Consider the following 22,701-nt stretch of genomic DNA (forward strand, 5'->3'; position numbering starts at 1 on the left):
ACCGGTTAACACTGTTATATTTTGTGAAAAGGTGCTGTTTTTCCTGCGTTAACCGGTTAACCCAGGGCGTTAACCGGTTAACACTGTTGCGTTTTGCCAGAAAGTGTGTTTTGTCCTGCGTTAACCGGTTAACCCAGGGCGTTAACCGGTTAACACTGTTGGAAAAGTGAAAAATTGATATTTTAATGTTGTGAGCATACTTGGTGATTTGCCTAGGTTGGTGTGTGACATAGTAGGGATTGAGTTATGTTATGAAGTAATATTGTAGTCAATTTTGATGAGTAAAATTTGTTGGGTTTGTGTTATAAAGTGTCGATGCAAGTATGACTGAGTTGTTAAGTTGTTCCGTGTACGGAAAGTTGTTAAAAATACTGAGTTGTAGGCTTGATGAGCCAAAGTTGATTATAAGTTGATTATGTTGAAAACCTTGTTGTGTTGCTATTATTATTATGTTGTCGGAATTGTAAAGTCGTGTATGCCATGTACATTCATATGCATTAAGTCGGAGCTTTGCTCACACCACGTTGGCCTGGATTGGCAAATTTTAAGTTGAAAGTTGAAGGCTTATGCCTTGATGCCCAATAAAATGGCAATGATTTTAAGTTGGGAGTTTTACTCCGATTGGTACCACATGCATGACGAGTCGAGTCTCATTTGAGTTGCATTTTATGTTGTTATCGAGTTGCATTTTACGTTGTTATTGAGTATGATATTTGAGTTGATGTGCCGTTACTGAATGCATGATATGATTAGGGTGATTAACGTGTAAATTTACTTAGCATTACATGATGATTTATAATGCTTATTATATCGATTGAGGAACTCACCCTTACAACTGTTTTTCAGGTAACGAACAGTGAGTGAGTAGAAGCTAGTGCTTGGAGTCTAGTGTGGTCTCCTTAGTGGGTCATGCTCTGATAGATGTAACATCGGGACGGGATGTTTTAACTTGTTGAATAATTTTATGTGTAATGTATTACATATGTTGAATGATCTCTATCCGCTGCGTATTTTGCAAGAAGTGTTTATGTTGAATTAAATGATGAGCATGACTGATTTTTATGGTGAAATGTGTGAAGTGTTGTATGACACCCTTAACTGCAATAATTACTCTGATTTATATATTTGTTGTTGTAAATTAAATATTTGGGGTATTTTAGAAGGGTGTTACATTAGTGGTATCAGAGCAGGTCGGTCTGTCCGGCCAGTTGTCGTGTCGTTACTGTCTAACAATTGTGTATTGTTACTAATCTAACTTTTAAGTTGTGTTGTATTGATAAGTTGAAATGGCTGGAAGGAATGACGCTGCAATGGCTGCCGCAATGCAAGCGATGGCACAAGCTGTGCAGAACTTGCCAAATGCTGGTGGTGATGCTGGATCACGTAGCTTGGCGACTTTTCAGAGAGAGAATCCGCCGGTATTTAAAGGGAAGCATGATCCAGATGCAGCCTTAGGATGGTTGAAGGAGATCGAGAGAATCTTCCGTGTGATGGATTGCACTCCAGCTCAGAAGGTTCGGTATGGTACTCACATGCTAGCAGTCGAAGCTGATGACTGGTGGCTAGAGACTCACGAGAGGTTGACCGTGGCAGGTGAAGTCATTACTTGGGATGTATTCCATAGGGAATTCATGAGAAAGTATTATCCGGAAGATGTCCGTGGTAAGAAGGAAATTGAGTTCCTTGAGCTGAAGCAAGGAAACTTTCCGATGTGCTTTTGGTTGATAAGTTGACTCTGGTGAATCAGGGTCAAGGTGGTGAATTCAGAGTTGATGAAAATGGTATTCTGAAATTTGGTAAGCGGGTGTGTATTCCGGATGTTATCGAACTTAAGAAGAGTATTCTTGAAGAAGGACATCGTAGTGGCCTGAGTATTCATCCTGGAGCTACGAAGATGTATCATGATTTGAAAAAGTTATTTTGGTGGCCGGGAATGAAAAGAGAAATTGCGAGTTTTGTTTATTCCTGTTTGACTTGTCAGAAGTCAAAGATTGAGCATCAGAAGCCGTCTGGGCTAATGCAACCGTTGGCTATTCCAGAGTGGAAGTGGGATAGTATCAGTATGGATTTTGTTTCTGGTTTACCGAGGACAATTAAGAGTTTTGAAGCTATTTGGGTGATTGTTGACAGATTGACAAAGTCGGCTCATTTCATTCCGATCAGAATGGATTATCCGTTAGAGAGATTAGCTGAGTTGTATATTGAGAAAATTGTAAGTTTGCATGGTATTCCGTCGAGTATTGTTTCAGACAGAGATCCTAGATTTACATCGAAGTTCTGGGAAGGTTTGCAGAGGGCTTTGGGAACTAAGCTGAGATTGAGCTCTGCATATCACCCGCAGACTGATGGTCAGACTGAGAGGACGATTCAGTCATTGGAGGATCTTTTGAGAGCTTGTGTTTTGGAAAAGGGAGGTGCTTGGGATTGTTATTTACCTTTGATTGAGTTTACCTACAACAATAGTTTTCATTCGAGCATTGGTATGGCGCCGTTTGAAGCTTTGTATGGTAGGAGATGTCGGACACCTTTATGTTGGTATGAGTCCGGTGAGAGTGCTGTGGTTGGACCGGAGATTGTTCAACAGACTACAGAAAAGATTAAGATGATTCAGGAGAAGATGAGAATTGCTCAGAGTCGTCAGAAGAGTTATCATGACAAGAGGAGGAAATCACTTGAGTTCCGAGAGGGAGATCACGTGTTTCTTCGTGTTACTCCGATAACTGGGGTTGGTCGAGCTTTGAAGTCAAAGAAGTTGACACCTCGATTTATTGGTCCTTATCAGATTTTGGAGAGGATAGGAGAGGTAGCCTATCGTATCGCTTTACCGCCGTCACTTGCGAATTTGCATGAGGTTTTTCATGTGTCTCAGTTGAGGAGGTACATTCATGATCCGTCGCATGTGATCCAAGTAGATGATGTACAGGTAAGAGATAACCTGACTGTTGAAATATCGCCTATGAGGATTGAGGATCGAGAGCTGAAGCAGTTGCGGGGTAAAGAGATTGCCTTGGTGAAGGTAGCTTGGGGAGGACCAGCAGGTGGCAATGTGACTTGGGAACTGGAGAGTCAGATGAAGGAGTCTTATCCGGATTTATTTGCTTGAGGTATGTTTTCGAGGACGAAAACTCTTTTAGTGGGGGAGAGTTGTAACACCCCGAATAAAATAAGAGAATTAATTAAATTAAGTTAATAATATATTTATTAATTTAATTAAATAAATTGAATTATTGGATTATTATTATTATTATTATTTGGAATAATAATTATTGGAAAATATATAAGTTGGAATAAGGAAAAAGGGTTTTCAGTATTGGTAAAGAGTTTTCACGTGAAACAGAGAAGCGGCTGAAAGGTGAAAAGTGGAGAAAGGGCAAAGAGGAAGAGCTAGAGAGCAAAGGTTGAAGAACGGAAAAGCTCGAAGCTTAGAGATTGCCGAATTATCTCAGGTAAGGGGGGTTTATCGTCGTTTAATGGGTATTATGGGATAGCATGTAATGGGTAGTGATAAACCGTTGAATTGACCCTAATTGGGATTTAGAATGCTGAGAAAATTGTGATGAATAAGTTGTATGAAAACTGAAATTGAATCGATGATTGTATGTGTTGTGATTTTCCGATAATGTAGCTTTTTACGGAAGTTGAATCGGAGGTCCGGAAGTCCTCCAACGGCGGAAAATGCGGAGAACTCTGCATTCTGCCTTGTGTTAGCGCAGGAACTGCTGTTTTGCCTGCGTTAACCGGTTAACCCAGGGCGTTAACCGGTTAACACTGTTATATTTTGTGAAAAGGTGCTGTTTTTCCTGCGTTAACCGGTTAACCCAGGGCGTTAACCGGTTAACACTGTTGCGTTTTGCCAGAAAGTGTGTTTTGTCCTGCGTTAACCGGTTAACCCAGGGCGTTAACCGGTTAACACTGTTGGAAAAGTGAAAAATTGATATTTTAATGTTGTGAGCATACTTGGTGATTTGCCTAGGTTGGTGTGTGACATAGTAGGGATTGAGTTATGTTATGAAGTAATATTGTAGTCAATTTTGATGAGTAAAATTTGTTGGGTTTGTGTTATAAAGTGTCGATGCAAGTATGACTGAGTTGTTAAGTTGTTCCGTGTACGGAAAGTTGTTAAAAATACTGAGTTGTAGGCTTGATGAGCCAAAGTTGATTATAAGTTGATTATGTTGAAAACCTTGTTGTGTTGCTATTATTATTATGTTGTCGGAATTGTAAAGTCGTGTATGCCATGTACATTCATATGCATTAAGTCGGAGCTTTGCTCACACCACGTTGGCCTGGATTGGCAAATTTTAAGTTGAAAGTTGAAGGCTTATGCCTTGATGCCCAATAAAATGGCAATGATTTTAAGTTGGGAGTTTTACTCCGATTGGTACCACATGCATGACGAGTCGAGTCTCATTTGAGTTGCATTTTATGTTGTTATCGAGTTGCATTTTACGTTGTTATTGAGTATGATATTTGAGTTGATGTGCCGTTACTGAATGCATGATATGATTAGGGTGATTAACGTGTAAATTTACTTAGCATTACATGATGATTTATAATGCTTATTATATCGATTGAGGAACTCACCCTTACAACTGTTTTTCAGGTAACGAACAGTGAGTGAGTAGAAGCTAGTGCTTGGAGTCTAGTGTGGTCTCCTTAGTGGGTCATGCTCTGATAGATGTAACATCGGGACGGGATGTTTTAACTTGTTGAATAATTTTATGTGTAATGTATTACATATGTTGAATGATCTCTATCCGCTGCGTATTTTGCAAGAAGTGTTTATGTTGAATTAAATGATGAGCATGACTGATTTTTATGGTGAAATGTGTGAAGTATTGTGTGACACCCTTAACTGCAATAATTACTCTGATTTATATATTTGTTGTTGTAAATTAAATATTTGGGGTATTTTAGAAGGGTGTTACAGGTGCGATTGTGAAAAATTTCAGGCCTTCCGCATTCCTTGCTCCCATGTCATTGCAGCATGCGCTTATACTCGTCAAGACGCTTACAGCCATTTATCTGATGTGTACAAGACCGTCACCGTCATGAATGTATATAATCAAAGCTTCTCGGTACTACCAATGGAGGAATACTGACCTCCATATGAAGGTGATATAGTTTGGCACAACGACGAGATGCGTAGAAAGAAAAAAGGAAGGCCAAACAGCACACGTATCAGGACAGAGATTGATTCCACAGATAAAATAATAAGATTATGTAGTATCTGTCGTCAACCAGGACACAACAAGAACAACTGTCCCAATCGAGGAGCATCATCTGGGTCTTAAGCTTTTTGTAACATTGTATTTCTGTAACCTTCAATCATCATGTATCATTAAATTTTTGTTACAACGAGGTTCACAACAAACATCACTATAAAATAAGCTATCTGAAAACATAAATATTTCTAACTGATTACAACAATCAAATTGATATCATCTCGACCGAACATCATTTCCCTAGCATCCTTATTAGTCTTCATTCGCACCCAATCAAAGATATTGTCGAGTCTCTCAATACTTCTAATTTTTTTCCTTCTGGTATTTTCCCATCTAACCAACGAACCAGCTCCCTCTTCAGTTGATCGAACGTAGTGATGTTCCAGAACAGCATCAGCATCTGAGGTTTGTCTCTCGCATAAATCACCTTTCTGTATCGGCGACGAACACCAAACACGATTCCCAAATGATAAATTGAGATGTGGAACAATGACTCACACAACACATCTATTTATAACACAAAAATTGCATTTTACACTAAGGCTTCAATTGAATTGGCGTCTCCTCTTAAGTACTACACAGGGGCGTCAATCCAATTGGCTAGGGCAGCTGCCCTAGCCAATCCAATTGGCGCCTCCATTCAATTTTTAAGAGGAGTCTCTAATTCAATTGGCGACTCCTCCTAAAAGTGGGATAGTTTGAGAATTTTTTTGAAACCAGAAATATTTTGGGAATTTCCTTAAAAAAATGAATTATTTTTGTAAAAAAATCAATTTTAACTTCAATTAAATTCATATTTTATAAAAGTTATAAGAAAATGTCTACTTGAAGTACACAATTAACTTATAACTAAACACAAGTGGTAGTTTGTGGGTCAAAAGCAGAATAGTGTATATAGCACTTTAATATTGCTTCATTTGGAATGACCTTAATATGAAGAAAAAGGGTGGACCACAAACGTTGTATTTTAAGATATGGCGACCATGTTTTTGGAAAAGTGAATCACTAAATTATTTCCATGTGCATCTACACGTGTGTTTTTATAGGCGTTGCATTTCTAGTTCTAGTTCTACCAGACAAAGTATATATGATAAAGTAAGCTTGCTGACAGTGCTATGGTTATGGAACATGAAATTGTGTTTGACAAATACTGGAAATGGACTTGTGTCTGGCAGAAACTAGAAATGGAATGGAAACTAAAATCCGTCCTCAATGTTTGTAGACGGTTGACCAATATAACACTTACTTACATTTTAGATTGAAGGTGTATTTAGTGGTACACAACATAAAACATGTCAATATGTTAGCATTACCCAGACATGAACTTACTACACTGTCTACATTTTAGTTTTGCATACCTACCTTACTGCAATAGAATTTAGACAACTCATAAAGTTTATGCTGCTCATGAAAACCATATCAACCTTTACTTTTTTTTGTTTTAATTTCCAAAGGGTTGGCCGACACCATGAAATCTTGTTCCTCAAGATATATAAACTTTTCTCCAAGCCTTTAAAAATTAACCTTTTTAAGTTTATTTTTTAAAAGGCTAATATATATATATATATATATATATATATATATATATATATATATATATATATATATATATATATATATATATATATATATATATATATATATATATATATCCTCTTTATCATGTTTTCCTAAAAGCAACCAAACAATCCATGATGTCAAAATACTATCTTAAGTAAAGTCCTTCAAGTTCCCATGCGAGTAGTGTCTTTATTACATCACCAAGATCATGGTTGAGTCATCCTACAAAAGGGTCAAGATTCCCTTCTTACTTTTCATCCCTTTAAATACTACCTCTTAACAATACAAAGGGACTGATCTAACCAAGTGAGCCTAGCTTCCATGCTATCTACTTGCTAAACACAAAACACAAACCTTATTCATCATTCAACATGCAGACCTCACTGCTTCACGAGTTAGTTGTTGGAATTCCAATCATAAATAAACAGTTCCAAAAATCGAATAACAAATACTTACTTGATTATGCTTCTCATCAATGTCGATATCCATCTGAACATCAAAGCAAAAGTAAGACTTTGATTTCCTTTACAGACGGATGAATCACGATTATCTATTCTAATTTCATTAAGTATTGATGATTATACTTATATAGAGTGTTTCAATGCTTCAGGTAAAGGAAGTTGTAACCAGAAAAAGCGCAGCAGGAGGGCCGATAGTAATTCTGAGATTTCAGTGAGACTGGGGACAAACATATCTGAAACTATAAAAAGGAAGTTGAGCTTAGGGGCTCGAATTCTTCAAATGGGTGGAGTGGAGAAAGTGTTCATGCGGTATTTTAGTGTGATGGAGGGGGAGAGGCTGTTGAAAGTTTGCCATTGTTATCTGTCCACCACATCTGGCCCTCTAGCTGGTCTCCTCTTCATCTCCACCGAAAAGGTTGCGTTTTGCAGCGAGAGATCAATAAAAGTCTTTAATCAGAAAGGGCAAATGTGTAGGATCCGCTATAAGGTAAGTCGTGAACAAACCTATTCATTGCTCTCAGTTTTCATATTCCAACATTTTGTTGAGATTCTAAAAGGTATATATATATGTACAGGTTTCCATTCCAGTGAAGAAGATAAAGAGTGTGAGGCAAAGTGAAAATGTTGAGAAGCCAAGACAGAAGTATATAAATATAGTTACAGTTGACAACTTTGATTTCTGGCTAATGGGCGTATCAAAATATCATAAGACTTACAAATATCTGGAACAGGCAACTTCTCAAACTTAGCTGAATATGAGATATAACTTACATGAGATTATATGGCAACTGTAATTGAAGATATGGTTTGAGGAAAAAACATATCGCGTGAGTATTGGCTTTTCACTCCAGATTGAGCATTGATATATAACAAATGCACATGGTTCATTCATATCAGCTCAAATGCAAACTTGTTTGGCTGTCAACACATTGTTGATAAAGTTGTTGATGCAAGAAATATTTTGTAACAAACTTCAAACAGTGACGGTTAGTGAAAGGGATCATACTGGGAGAACATATCCATTGATCCATAGAGAGAGGCCTATATTAATGAAGGGATATAATTAACTGTTATGGTATAAAACAAGATAGAAGAAAATATAAATAGAAAGAATGAAGATAACTCTTTGAAGTTTAAGTTTCAGACTCAATTACTTGACGAAATATTTACTTGTAAGTTCCGATGAACTTTTGATATTCATACCATTCAAATCTTGAACAAAATTTATCTAGAATTTATTAACATGTGAATCTTTTTCAATTATTTAGTTTGAATAGTATTGCCTCAATAATTTGATTGAATACTCTTATGTGTTGTATAGTATTTATTTAGGATACTATTATTCACTCTCAAAAAGATGATATCTAAACAGCACAGGATCCAAATAGTTAATTAAAGACTAAATCATAGATTTTGTCTCCGATTTTACATTTACTAAATCACTCTCTCTATTTTATTTTTAAATACTTTTTATCACCTTTTATATTTTTAATAAAAAAGTGATGACATGTCAATTTTTTAATGATTAAAAAATGTTTTGATGACTTGGACAACTTATATGAATTAATAAGAATATATAACATTATTTGAAGAGGTGGACTTTTTAATATCAAATAATTAAAATTTTAAAATATAGTAAAATGGATAACATATAACATAAATATTTACTTTTATGTATTAACAATCGGACATGTAAAAATATTTTACACCGTGTTAACCAGTAAATTTCGACTATGCCGAAGAAGAAAAATCGAAGTAGGAGGAATGTAGTCGAAGTGGTTCGACAATCAGAAAGGACCTAAGCAAGGTCGAAAGAAGGTCGATCGAGGGTGATCTCGTCGAAGTTGAAGCGAAACATGCAAGGATTGATACAATCAATTAAGCAGAACGTGGAGGAAGTTGCAAAGAACGTGGATTTACAGGCTCAGGCGCGTGGCGCATCGTGAATGGACAACAACCATATAGCAGTTATTTTATATTAGTATTTAAGTAGATTTGATTTCTAGTTTTAAGGAGGGCATTTGTAACATTGCAAAAGGAAAACACTCAGAGTATCAAGCGTCTAAGAAAAAAAGAGTTCATTCCTGAAAAAATGTATACTTGTTTCCACATTTATCTTCCAGCAATTTAACTTATCATTTCATTTTATTTATTTTGTTTATTTACATCTTTATCTTGCTTTTGTCCGTTTATTTCTTCGCACTTGTTTACAAGCATTTTTTCCCCAAAAATTTCACCAAAATACACCATATACTCAACACATTTAGTTTAGGATTTTGTAGTCGGTCCTGCAAGTAAACCTCAATAGGAAGGCTAGAGATTGTTCGCGCGAAAACCATGTGCGAACAAATTGGCACACCTGATGGGACACGTTGTGTTCAGTATATGCAACTACGTAGAGGTAAAATGGTATCACCACGTCCAAATCTAAACGAAGAACCGTCTTCGGGAGGAGATACAGTTGCGTCGCAAGCAAACGTTGTTGGGGTTGGCACTATATCTACAGTTTCAACTGCATATATTGGACCAAAATTAACACCGTGTCAGCCTGAGACTCCAAGGCCGGCGGCGATGGGGACTTCAGGGAAATATATGCCAAGTTTCACAGTGCCCATGTGTCGAACTTTAGGAATGTCAACTGAATTTTTGGCAAGTATGCATAATAGCAGTTCGTCATTTGGCGAAAATCCATCGTCGTCATTCCCACCCTACCAGGGGTTAGGACCTTTGATAAATTAATTTGGTCGACCCCTGGGTTTAGGTTTTTCATCTCAGTCGATCTCAACTTTCACATCAAGTTCTGTCGCAGTCATGAGACGGCATATGGATGAAACTAATCACGAAATGGTCCATATGATGACTCAACAAATGGGTACCATACTGAGACCATTGATTCAAGATTCGACTCAGAGTTACCATCACTGGAAACTCAAATGACCCGAATAGGGGACTTCCTATGGGCTCCCAAAGCGCAAGTTCGACAGACTCCCCCACTTCCACCTCGATCGGAAACCCTAGTCCAACATGAGGAGATGGTCGACGAAACAATTGATCAAGAACAACCGGTGGTCGAACCAATACACAGGGTGGCCCAAAGGCCTCCCGTTGTGTTAGTCAATAGAAATCAAGATTCTGACCATGTGGTCAGGCAGGTTTAACAAGAGGCAATGGCTGGGAAGCAAAATTTAGAGGCTATTGTCGAACGGATCATAGTTCGAAATGGGATAAACCCATGCCTTCAAAGGCCAACGTATTCTTCTCCCTTACCATATTTTCATAGTTCGAAATGGGATAAACCTAGGAATTTAAAGGTCAATGTATTCTTCTCCCTTACTAGATTTTATTTTACAAACAGAATTACCTAGGGGATGGAAGGTTCCAAAATTCACCAAGTTCGTCGGAGACATTGAAGAGTCCACCGTCGAACATGTTGCCACATATCAAACTGAAGCTAGTGACATAGCAAACAATGAGGATTTGAAGTTAAAATATTTCATAAGTTCACTCACAAAGAATGCGTTCACTTGGTTTACGACGCTACCACCACAATTCGTCCAGACGTGGACGCAATTAGAGAGGTTGCTCCATGAACAGTTCTACATGGGACAGTCAAAAATAAGTTTGAAAGAACTGGACAGCGTCAAACGAATGGTTGTTGAGTCAGTCGATCAATATCTCAACAGGTTTAGACTTTTAAAAGCTAGATGCTTTACTTAAGTCCCTGAACACGAGTTAGTCGAAATAGTTGCAGGTGGTCTAGACTATTCTATCAGTAAGAAGTTAGACACACAATATCTTAGGGATACGACACAGTTAGCTGATAGGGCTCGGTAGATCGAACGCTTGAAAGCCGAAAAAATTAAAACTGGTAGATACCATAAGAAAGAGAAAGTGTCTTATATAGCAGTTGATGAATACTCTTCTGACGATGAAGAGCTTGTCGACGAAAGCGAGGTCAATGTGGCTGAGCTCAAGCGAGGAGCTCCTTACACGTGTAAATTATTGAAAGCATCAAACAGGAAAAGTCCAATCGAAACAGAAAAAGCAGATAAATATGTTGCTAAAACTTACACTTTCGATGTGACGAGATATTTGATTTGTTAGTTAAAGATGGTCAAATTATTATTCCTTAGGGTTTAAAGGATCCCCCTTTAGAGCAGAAAAAGAAAAGGGGATTCTGTAAGTTTCATAACTTTCTTGATCATAAAACATCTCAATGTGTTCTTTTCAGGGATTTGGTGCAGAAAGCTTTGAAAGAGGGTAGACTTCAATTTGGCGAAAGGCCAAAGATGCAAGTAGACTCAGATCCTCTGAAGGTTGAAGAAGCCTTGTGCTCCAAACCTATTTAATGCATATGATGGAGACGACTGATGGTCCCATTGAGTCTCTAGTTGCTGATTCTTTTGAGTGTATGATGGTTGAAACTACTGATGGTTTCGACAAGAGGGCTGAAGATGAACTAGAGGTAGTTTATCCTCAAGCTGGTGAAGACCTGACTAATTTCTAGGAGAAATGCAGAGTGAGTGGGTCAAAGGCGGTACTATGTCCAAGGTGAAACGCTGTGTTTGATGAGAAAGGCACTGAAAAGTTTGAAGCTGAAAAAAATAAGGCACGGAAAGGAGAAAAGCCTATCATCTCAATATTTGTGTTCGACAAAAGTGGAGCACCGCGCTGAAATGAGGAATTCAAAAGGCAATTCCAGCAGCCTCGGCCAAAGACTTTTCTTCTTCCTTCGGATATCCCACAAGAGAAGAGGGTGGAACCTATGAATTAGAAGGGTGCAAGAGGCCAAAGTGGAGAGTGCTCGATTTGGAGAAATAAGCAAAGACTCTAGAGAAAAAGGTCGACTAAGAGGTTATGTGGTTTCCCTTAATTACAAAGGAAAAAACCCTATGACCATAACCCAATGGAGGTGTTACCAGAGAAACAAGAAAGCTGGGAAAGAGGCTTCGACTTCACAGATGAAGCTTGTCGAAACCTCTGGACAAAAAAGACAACTTCCAAAAGGAGTGTGGATGGAAAAAGGGGAAATCATGGCAAACTAGATAATGGACATGACTGTTGACCCTTCGGGAAGAAAAGGGATAGTATCATCCCAAAACATGAAATGCACATCTCAGGTCGGGAATAAGAAAGAACCTGAGAACACGCTTCAGTCAAATGAGGAGGAGCCTGAATATTCTCCTCAGTCGGATGAGGAAGAACTTGAGTATTCTCCCCAGTCTGATGAAGAGTATAATCTGTCACTCGATGATGATATGTACGATGATACTAATAACGATACTTATGGTGAAGATTTTGTCGTTAATTACGGCATCGTGTCAGTGTTGCCTACAGAATATGATATGGTGTCGGAAGTCTCTGAAGCGGAGGAGGATTTCATGCATGATCAAACTGCTGAAGGCAAACCATTATGCTACTATGTTATGAACAGTGGCGTGGTGGAGGAACAAAAAGTTATGTTTGAAAGCCCTAGTCCAGGAATGATGTATCATTTGAAACCATTGTTCATAAGGTCAAAGGTCGACGGAGTAGCAGTGAATAAGGTGTTCGTAGATGGAGGGGCAGTTATCAACTTGATGCCCCACACTTTATTTAAGAAAATGGGGAAATATGATGATGATCTCCTACAACACAACATGGTTTTATCCAACTATGAGGGAAAAACAAGTAACATTCTTGGGGTTATCCAAGTCGATCTAGACATTGGCACAACTACACGATCGATGCTCTTCATGGTGATAAACTCTAGAGCGAATTTCAACCTACTCTTAGGATGGGAATGGATCCATGGAATAGGGGCAGTGCCATCGATTGTACACCAAAGATTGATTATCTGGAGGAAAGATGGAATTGTTGAGAATATTGAAGCTGATCAGAGTTATTACAGGATCGATGAGGCCAAATGTGCAAAGAAATCTTTCGACCAACATTTGGCAAACATCGCGCCTTATGATGACGAATCAGGATCCTACATTTCAGTCAACATAGGTTGTGTCCTGAATCTCGATCCTGATTACGAATTTATCTAGGATACTAAAGAGGAAATGGAGCCTGAAATGGTAATTCCACCTACGGGTTGGCCTGCAGTCGATGGAGATGACTGCTGATTCGGAATTTTTTGCTCGAATTTTGGCCTATTTGGCTGAGAACAAAAGAAAGTCGGCACTAAAGGCTGAGAAACTACAAAATTTGGATATCGAGGCCAGAGTTGAATAATGTGAAGATGGTCGACAAGGCTAAACAACATCTTCAGGGAGGCTAGATTGCATTTATGACAATGAGCCTTTGGGGTTTGAGAAAAACCCATCAAATGAGTTGCAGAGAATGCAAGCGCAAGACCCACTCGAATATAGATATAGGAGATGGGGTCACAAAAAGAACAACTTATATAAGCCTTAAAGTTGGGTCGAAGATGAAGGTTAAACTGATCAAAGTATTGAAAGAATACATAGACTGTTTTACTTGGGACTATGGCGAAATGCATGGCCTAAATCAAAGTGTAGTGGAGCATCGATTGCCTATTCAGCCAGGAAAACGGCCAGTAAAGCAACATCCTTGATGGTTTGCTCCAGAAATCACAATGAAGATTAAGCAGGAGATCGAAAGACTGCTCAAAAGACAGTTCATTAAAACTGCAAGTTATGTCGAATGGTTAGCCAACATAGTACATGTTATCAAGAAGAATGGAACACTTAGATTCTGTATAGATTTTAGAGACTTAAACAATGCAACTCTAAAAGATGAGTATTCGATGCATGTGGCAGAATGCTAGTCAATTCAGTCGCAGAATTCGAATATTTAAGTATGCTTGATGGTTATTCTGGCTATAATCAGATTCTCATAGCAGAATATGATGTTCCCAAGACGGTGTTTCGATGTCCTAGAGCTTTGGGAACATATGAATGGGTTGTGATGCCGTTTGGTTTAAAAAATGTCGGAGCAACCTATCAAAGAGCCATGAATGTCATATTCCATTATTTTATTGAAAAATTTATGCAGGTATACATTGATGATATTGTGATAAAATATTCATCTGAAAATGATCATTTGGATCATCTTCGACGCTCATTTGAGAGGATGAGAAAATATGGATTAAAAATGAATCCATTAAAATGTGCTTTGGTGTACATGCAGGAGACTTTTTAGGTTTCGTGGTGTACAAAAAAGGCATCAAGATCAACCAAAACAAAACAAAAGCAATTTTGGATCTCAAGCCTTTGTCGACAAAGAAGCGGCTCCAGTCTTTGTTAGGGAAGATTAACTTCTTGATAAGATTTATATCAAATCTAAGTGGCAAGAATAAGGTTTTTTCACCACTGCTCAAGATCAAGAAGGAAAGTGATTTTCATTAAGGACGAGAGAAACATGAGGCTTTCGACGCCATCAAAGAGTACCTCACAAAGCCTCCCGTTTTATTGCCACCTAGTAAGAATAAGAATATGAGGCCGTATATTGATGTGTCGGATACGACCATATGAAGTATGTTAGCATAAGAGAATGACAGTGGTGTCAAAAGACCCATCTATTACCTCAGTCGACTTTTAATAGATGATGAAACTAGGTACAATATGATTGAAAAACTGTGCATATGTCTTCAGTAATAAATTTTTGAAAATTTTGAAACTTTTGCAAGATACAAAGTTTTTTCCATTGACAATTTGTCACAGTCAGATTGTAGAAAACCAATCATAGAGTACCTAGAAGATCCAGTCGGAAACACAGACAGGAAAATCAAGTATAGAGTGTTAACCGCATTTTTTTAAATACTTTCTCTTCACTCGTCTACTGGGATACATACTTGTCTTTTTTGATTCAAAAGGAGGGACTCTTTCACATACATGCCAACACCTCCAATTTATTAACCTGCCTGCAACCCCCCCCCCCCCCCCCCCCGAAAAAACCACCATCACCACCTTAACATAGCTAGAACTCTCCATTTTTTCTCACAAAACAAATTACACCATAACATTTCATCATCTTCCACCACTCTTTTCCACCATTTCAGCTTAACCTTAAAATACCGAAACCAAGAGATCAACGACCAACCACCAACCTTCATGAAACTCCTCAACCTTTAACCTCTTCTCACCATTTTCGATCCACAACCTTGATTCTCCCACTACAAACACAACCTCATACAAAACAACAATAACTGAAACTGAGTCAAAAGGAAAGCAATAAGTCGAATTCCCAATCGCGATCGAAAACAAAAACCACACGAACACCACAAACTTAGAACAATAACATAAACAGTGGAAAGAAGAAATCTTTGGAGAACTTCGAAATGATAACCTCTGACACAGGTGACACAGACACCGACGATGCAACAACCGCTGTAGCAAACCGTCACACCCCAGCCGCACACCGCACGAAGTTTCTCCTTCCATGCACCACCGTGTCGCGCACTCACAACTGTTAGACGATAGGCCTAGATCTAGAGGGGGTGAATAGATCTCGAGTTAAAACTTGAAAAAAATTAGTTTGAAAATTTTATGGTGCGAAAGCAAGTTACAAATATCCCATATCAAAAATCGTCTAACTGAAACCGCTTTCAAAAAACTCGGATATGAATGGTATAATAATGATTCACAAATTGATCAACTACAACTAATCACAATCACAACTAAATTGATTGTGATCTAAAATACAACACCAATTTTAAAATGTGTTCAAAATTATAATCCAAACAATATTTATCAAACGATCAATGCAATCGACAATTTGCGAATCGAAAATAAAAGAGAGATAGAGAGATAGATAGATAGAGAGAGAGAGAGAGTACACACGAATTTATTTAGGCAGATCCCCAATCGATCTCACTATGGTTACGTCTTCCCTCAATTCGAATTCGAATTGAGATATTATATCATATATTACTTTGCAAAGATGTGAATACAAAAGATGAATAAATCTATCCCTAAAAATCCTAAGTTTGATTGCCTAATCTTGTCCAAAACCTTAAAACCCTAACGATCTTGAAGGAAAACCCCCACCTTGGTTTTCTGATTTGAAATCCTCAAAGTTCTCAACTCAATATCAATGATACAAATAACCTAATTGGACGTTATCAACCCAAATCTAGATGACACTCATTCAAAAAATGATTATGTGTAGTTTGATTGTGTGTATGCATAGAAGAGATATTAAAGATGATGAGAGTGCTTTGAAATCCCAATTTCGTATAGGTTTTACTCACTAGAAACCTTACTAGACAATGATGCACGTATCAAGTATGTATATATATATATATATATATATATATATATATATATATATATATATATATATATATATATATATATATATGAGTGTGTGTGTGTGTGTAAACATGTTAGAAGCAAAAGGAATGCAAAATGAAAAGAAAGAAAAAGGAATTTTTCAAGATTTTTGATCTATAGGTCGACCTATACAAGTTATGAGTCGACTTGTACATGTTGTATGTTGTCTATGTGTCGACCTGAATAGGCGGAAAATGAGTCAAAATCTACTGACTTCAATATTGCAGCATGGGTGTCGACCTATGCATTGTATGTGTCGACCTGTAGTAGAAAAAAATTCTTCTATAGGTTGACCTATAATCGAATGTGTCGACCTGTAGACAATTTTTCTTCTATAGGTCGACCTGTAAAGCATATGTGTCGACCTATAGGCAGTTTTCCATCCAAAAATGAATCTTTGATGCACAAGACATTTTCTTGATGCATAAATATTCCCTAAACTATTTCCAATCATGTTGTCATGCTTCTTAATGCAAAATGCACAACTAGACTCAAGTTGGTACCGTCCAATATACATAAACGCTAAAGTATCCTAATTTTGACATCATACAAATCACATCTAAATGGAATGTTGCACTCATAACAACCACACAATTCCGTCGCGAACGACACCAACTGCAGAAGACCTCTGACGCCTCTCCTTCGTAACAGACCCACCTCTCGCTCAATTCCGACCAAGACGTGGTATGTAGCTTCTTCCTTCGATCTCTAATTTTTGAATTCTTTTTTTGATTTGGCTTATATGAAGTGGAATCTTTGACATTTGTTGTTTTATGTGTGTTTATGAGAATATTTTGAGTTTGGTTGATGTTGGAAAAGGAAAAAGAGACAAGAGAGAGGCATGAAAGAGTTTTTTCTCTTGTTCTATTTCTCAGTTTTGTGATTAAAGAAAGAGAAGGATTTGTTGTTTTGTTTGTTGACTTCATCTTCCCCAAGTATCACGAGTCGGTTGGAGTTTTTTTTAACACATAAACTTTCTCTGTCAACAAGAACCGTCCCACTCCCTTTCTCTTTTATTTTCCTTTTTTTTGTTATTTATATATTTACATTTACTAATTATCTTGTGATTTTTTAGAATTAGGGATTGTTAATGTTTGGGCTTTTGGGCTTTTCTAGGTGTTGCTAACTTCTCAACCCTTTTTTTAACATATATTCCTCTATTTTTTTTTCAATTTTATTTTATCATGGTGTTATGATTATTTTTGTTTTAGTTTCAATTATCTCAATGTTATTTTATTTGTCGTAAATAATGAGGATTTAATTAGATATTTATGTTAGTTTTTAAGATTGTTTAATTAGATAATTAGGTTAGTTTTTTAAAGTTAATTGTTTGATTGGTTTCTGTCTAATTAATTTAGTAGTTAGTTAACTTAAACTTAGGGTAATTAATCAACTAGTTAATTTGGGATAGAACTTCGCATATAGTCTCCATTATACTAAATCCCTAAGCTTGTAAATAAAATCAGGTATTTCATCCTTGTATATAACTACCAACTTGTAAATAAATGGATCTTACATAGAGCAAACTTTTTCATCAACCTTTATACATAATTCAAAATCATTTCATAAATCAATTCAAAAACTTTCAAACCACTTTCTAAATTAAAATCGAATCAAACACTTGATCCAACGTCACGTTGTTTTGTGTTTTCAAAAAAACTATTTCATAATAAATGGAAAGAAAAAGACTACCTGGGTGAAAGCTCCAGTCATAGTCCCGAATACTAAGCTCAAGTAGTAATTGCTTGCAAGCTCAAGTGTTTGTCTTTTGTCTCAAAACACTTGTAAATACTCAAACACTTTCGCAATAAATTGGAAAGAAAAATACTACCTGGGTGAAAGGTCTGGTCATAGTCCTGAATATTCACCCAAGTAGTAATTGCTTGCAAGTCATGAATATTCGTCTTCCAAACCCTAAAACATACTCAAACCAATCAAACTTATTTTTCGCCCTTGTGCGACTTCGAAAACTGTTTTCAGAAAAGAGTATGATTTATGCATATCGATTTAAAACAAACAAAGACTTCAGCCTCCAAGAGCGAATCGCAAGTAAAGGTTTAACCACTCGATATGTCTAAAGGGTTACTCCTTAAAAGAAACCAACAAACAGTTTTTTTACTACAATGAACTACGAAGCTCTGGTTTTCTAATTGCACCATGAGAATATGTAGGCATGAGATTCTGAAATCTTGGAGAGCACAATAATAAAAAACTTTGGTTTAAACCTTTTCCTTTTCTTTCTCATTCTCGCTCAATAAGTAGAAGAAAAAAATAACATCACACTAACATTCAATCGCAAACCTAAGAGGTTTTCGTTGAGTACAACGGACGTGATGGGTGTTAATATCTTCCCCTTGCATAACCGACTTTCGAACCCGAATTTGGTTGTGACGACCATTTTCTTTTTCTTTCATGGGTTTTATTGATGTTTTATCTTTCCTCTTTTTGGAATAAATAAAGTTCGGTGGCGACTCTGTTCGAATCATTTTTCCGCAAGCGTGTGATATCCTTCGCAAAGGATCGTGTTTTTCGAGATGCGACAGTGTTGTTGATAAATAAAGATCCCAATGTAAGAATACTCTCTCATATTGACCCCTGATTTTATGACATAACAATACCATGTAGGCATGATAACATAACCCGTACCAGCGAGTACCCCCCCCCCCCCCCCCCTCCCGAACTCATCCCGAATTTGACAAGAAAAACTCGTTTTGATTGAGTTTGGGTTTGGGTTTGAATTTTCTCCTATTACAAAATACAGGGAAGGGTCGGATAATGGGGACACAAGTACTCACCCTCAACCTATCTCTGAACCCCAATTTATTTCGTTATATATTTTATTATTTAGTTTTTATAATTTAGAATGTTAAACATGTGATTAATATTTTAATTTGTATTTATTATTTAAAATATTTGAAAAGTGGAATATTTTGATATTGTTTTATTTTATCATTTGTAATCTAATTTTTTATTTTAAAAAAAATAAATATTTCTTAAAAAAATGATTTCACTTAATAGAAGGTGACAGGACGGGGATACATTAATCCATTCCGAATCCGTTTGGAATGGATTCAGATTTTAATTTCTCATCTATGATGAATTTTAGGCGGGGAATGAAAATTACTTGAAGATTTGAATTTAGGTTTGGAAAAGGTAAAAATCATCTCGGACCCGCTCTATTGTCATACTTAATACCATGACACTTGAATTTAGTAAAGAAAAAAAAATATTTGAGGACATGCCCTTAATGACCGTGGATAAGAAAGCTTTTTGGGATGCCACCCTTCTTTAAATTACTTTGATATAATAATGTAAGAAAAAGTAAAGAGAGTGTAAAGTGTTTACTATAAACTAAATCTTACATATACATAACTTAAGATAATGAATCGTAGAGCCCGTAACTCTAAGGAGGAAAAAGTAAAGAAAGGTGAATCCATTGTCTTGTGCAGTAAGAAATGATACTCTAAGGTACTTATCATCTACTCTTAACTTTATTGCATATCAAATGAAATGAAAACTTTTTTCAGTAGCTCCTTTACAACACTTGGTTTATGTATCTCCAAAGGGCTGACCGACAACATGTCATATCCATATACCATGGAATCTTACTCCTCAAGATACATAAACCTTTCTCTAAGCCTCTAAAAATAAACCCTTTTGAGTGTTACTTTTTTACTTTTCTAAAATCAACCAAGCAATCCATCATGTCAAAATATCAGCTTCAACAAAACACCTTCAAGTTGACATGCTACTAGACTCTTTATTACTTACATCAATAAGTGATTGATCCTATCTTATTATGTGCACATGCATCATCAAAGCTAGATATATGTGCACATAACATAGTCATATATCTCTTTACCTTTTTTGTTTTAATATCCTTATATCCATTTTTCCATAATAGTGTAGTTCTTCAAAGAGTTGGACAACATGTCTTGTACACCATGAAATCTTGCTCCTCAAGATATATAAACCTTTCTCTAAGCCTCTAAAATTAAACCTTGTTTTTATTTTTTAAAAAGCTTACTTATATCTTTCTTCTTTACCATGTTTTTCTAAAAGCAACCAAACAATCCATGATATCAAAATATTATCTTGAATAAAGTCCTTCAAGTTCCCATGTGAGTAGTGTCTTTATTACATCACCAAGGTCATGGTTGAGTCATCCCACAAAAGGCTCAAGATCCACTTCCTACTTTTCATCCCTTTAAATACCACCACCTTAGAAAACAAAGGGACTGATCAAACCAAGTGAACCTAGCTTCCTTGCAATCTACTATATATCCCTCTCAACAAAAAACAAACGTTATTAATCAATCAACATGATCTCACTTCTTCACGAGCTAGTTGTTGCAACTCCAACCATATATGACCAGTTTCAAAAGCCTGATAACAGATACTTGCTTGATTCAGTCTCTCACAAATGTCAATACCCATCCAATCATCAAAGCAAAAGTAAGACTTTCTTTTCCTGTACAGGCGGACGAATCACGATTATCTATTCTAATTTCATTAAGTATTGATGGTTTTACTAATATAGAGTGCTTCAATGTTTCAGGTAGAGCAAGTTGTAACCAGAAAAAGCGCAGCAGGAAGGGCGATAGTAATTCTGAAATTTCAGGGACACTAAGGACAAACATAACGGAAACTATTAAAAGGAAGTTGAGCTTAGGGGCTCAAATTCTTCAAATGGGCGGAGTGGAGAAAGTGTTCATGAAGTATTTTAGTGTGATGGAGGGGGAGAGGTTATTGAAAGTTTGCCATTGTTATCTGTCCACCACATCTGGCCCTCTAGCTGGTCTCCTCTTCATCTCCACCGAAAAGGTTGCATTTTGCAGCGAGAGATCAATAAAAGTCTTTAATAAGAAAGGGCAAATGTGTAGGATCCGCTATAAGGTAATTCATGAACAAACCTATTCATAACTCTCAGTTTTCGTATTCCAATATTTTGTTGAGATTCTAAAAGGTATATATATGTACAGGTTTCCATTCCAGTGAAGAAGATAAAGAGTGTGAGGCAAAGTGAAAATGTTGAGAAGCCAAGACAGAAATACATAAATATAGTTACAGTTGACAATTTTGATTTCTGGCTTATGGGTGTATCAAAATATTATAAGACTTACAAATATCTGGAACAGGCGACTTCTCAAACTTAACTGAATATGAGATATAACTTACAAGAGATTATATGGCAACTGTAATTGAAGATATGGTTTGAGGAAAAAACATCTTGCATAAGTATTGGCTTTTCACTCCAGATTGAGTATTGATATATAACAGATAGACATGGTTCATTCATATCAGCTCAAATGCAAACTTGGTTGTCAACACATTGTTGATAAAGCTGTTGATGCAAGAGACCATTTGGAACATGCTTTGTAACAAACACCAATGAGTGTTAGAGATAGGGATCGTATTAGGAAAAGGTATCCATTGATCCATAGAGAGAGAGGCCTATTTTGAGTTCAATGAAGGGAGATAATTAACTGTTACGTGCAAGTTCTTAGCAACTTTTGATATTCAGACCATTCAAATCTTAAATAAAATTTGTGTAAAAAGTTTTCGAATGTGAATCTTTTTCAATTATTTAGCTTAAATAGTTACTGTATATTACATCAACAATATGATCGGATCATGTTGCAGACGAAACCGATACAATTTTTCACTCTCTCGAAGATCATACCTAATTAATTACTTTCAAATAGCCGTTCAATTCCTAATTCTTAAATTAATAATCAATCATAAGATACAAAAGGTAAATAAAAGAGGGATGCATTCTCACAATGGTGGTGACACAGAGTGGTCCTATATCAAGGCTTCAAGGTTAAGCAACCGCGTCTTCACATTGATCAGCCAATGTAATGTTGTCAATGTGAGTGTTCAACTTTTAGTCTACCTATAACCTTCCATTAGTAATGGAAAGTTATTAACTTTTAATGTGTATTGATCATTCACTAGTATATTGCTGTCCAATGAATAAAACTCACATTTTGGTGTAAAGTCACACCATTTGAAGAATATAATACATACCTTCTAACTATGCTCTTTGTTTTTGGTTCATAAAATGTTATTAGCACAAATTTTAAGATTTTGAAAGTAATATTGTTTCTTTCATAATACAAATAAATTCTATATATTCAATTTTTATAAATTAAAAAATATCAATGATGATTT

The 22,701-nt window shown here is 36.5% G+C and overlaps 1 protein-coding gene across 3 annotated transcripts; it reads left to right on the forward strand.

Moving 5' to 3' along the window:
* The first annotated feature begins 7,066 nt into the window (after window positions 1–7,066).
* On the forward strand, window positions 7,067–22,094 carry LOC127091378 (GEM-like protein 7). 3 transcript variants are annotated; one of them, XM_051030003.1, is made up of 3 exons: window positions 7,067–7,292; window positions 7,396–7,733; window positions 21,510–22,094. In XM_051030003.1, exons 1-3 carry the CDS (start codon window positions 7,157–7,159, stop codon window positions 21,681–21,683), a joined length of 648 nt encoding a protein of 215 aa, XP_050885960.1. In that variant the 5' UTR covers window positions 7,067–7,156; the 3' UTR covers window positions 21,684–22,094. The 3 variants fall into 3 exon arrangements, with proteins under 3 accessions (XP_050885960.1, XP_050885959.1, XP_050885961.1); XM_051030002.1 differs by lacking the exon at window positions 21,510–22,094 and adding an exon at window positions 7,822–8,509 and having other exon boundaries at window positions 7,068–7,292; XM_051030004.1 differs by lacking the exons at window positions 7,067–7,292; window positions 7,396–7,733 and adding exons at window positions 20,734–20,982; window positions 21,086–21,423 and having other exon boundaries at window positions 21,510–22,019.
* Window positions 22,095–22,701: the final 607 nt, after the last annotated feature.

Source organism: Lathyrus oleraceus, chromosome 6, assembly GCF_024323335.1.
Source record: "Lathyrus oleraceus cultivar Zhongwan6 chromosome 6, CAAS_Psat_ZW6_1.0, whole genome shotgun sequence".
Taxonomy (NCBI): Eukaryota; Viridiplantae; Streptophyta; class Magnoliopsida; order Fabales; family Fabaceae; genus Lathyrus; species Lathyrus oleraceus.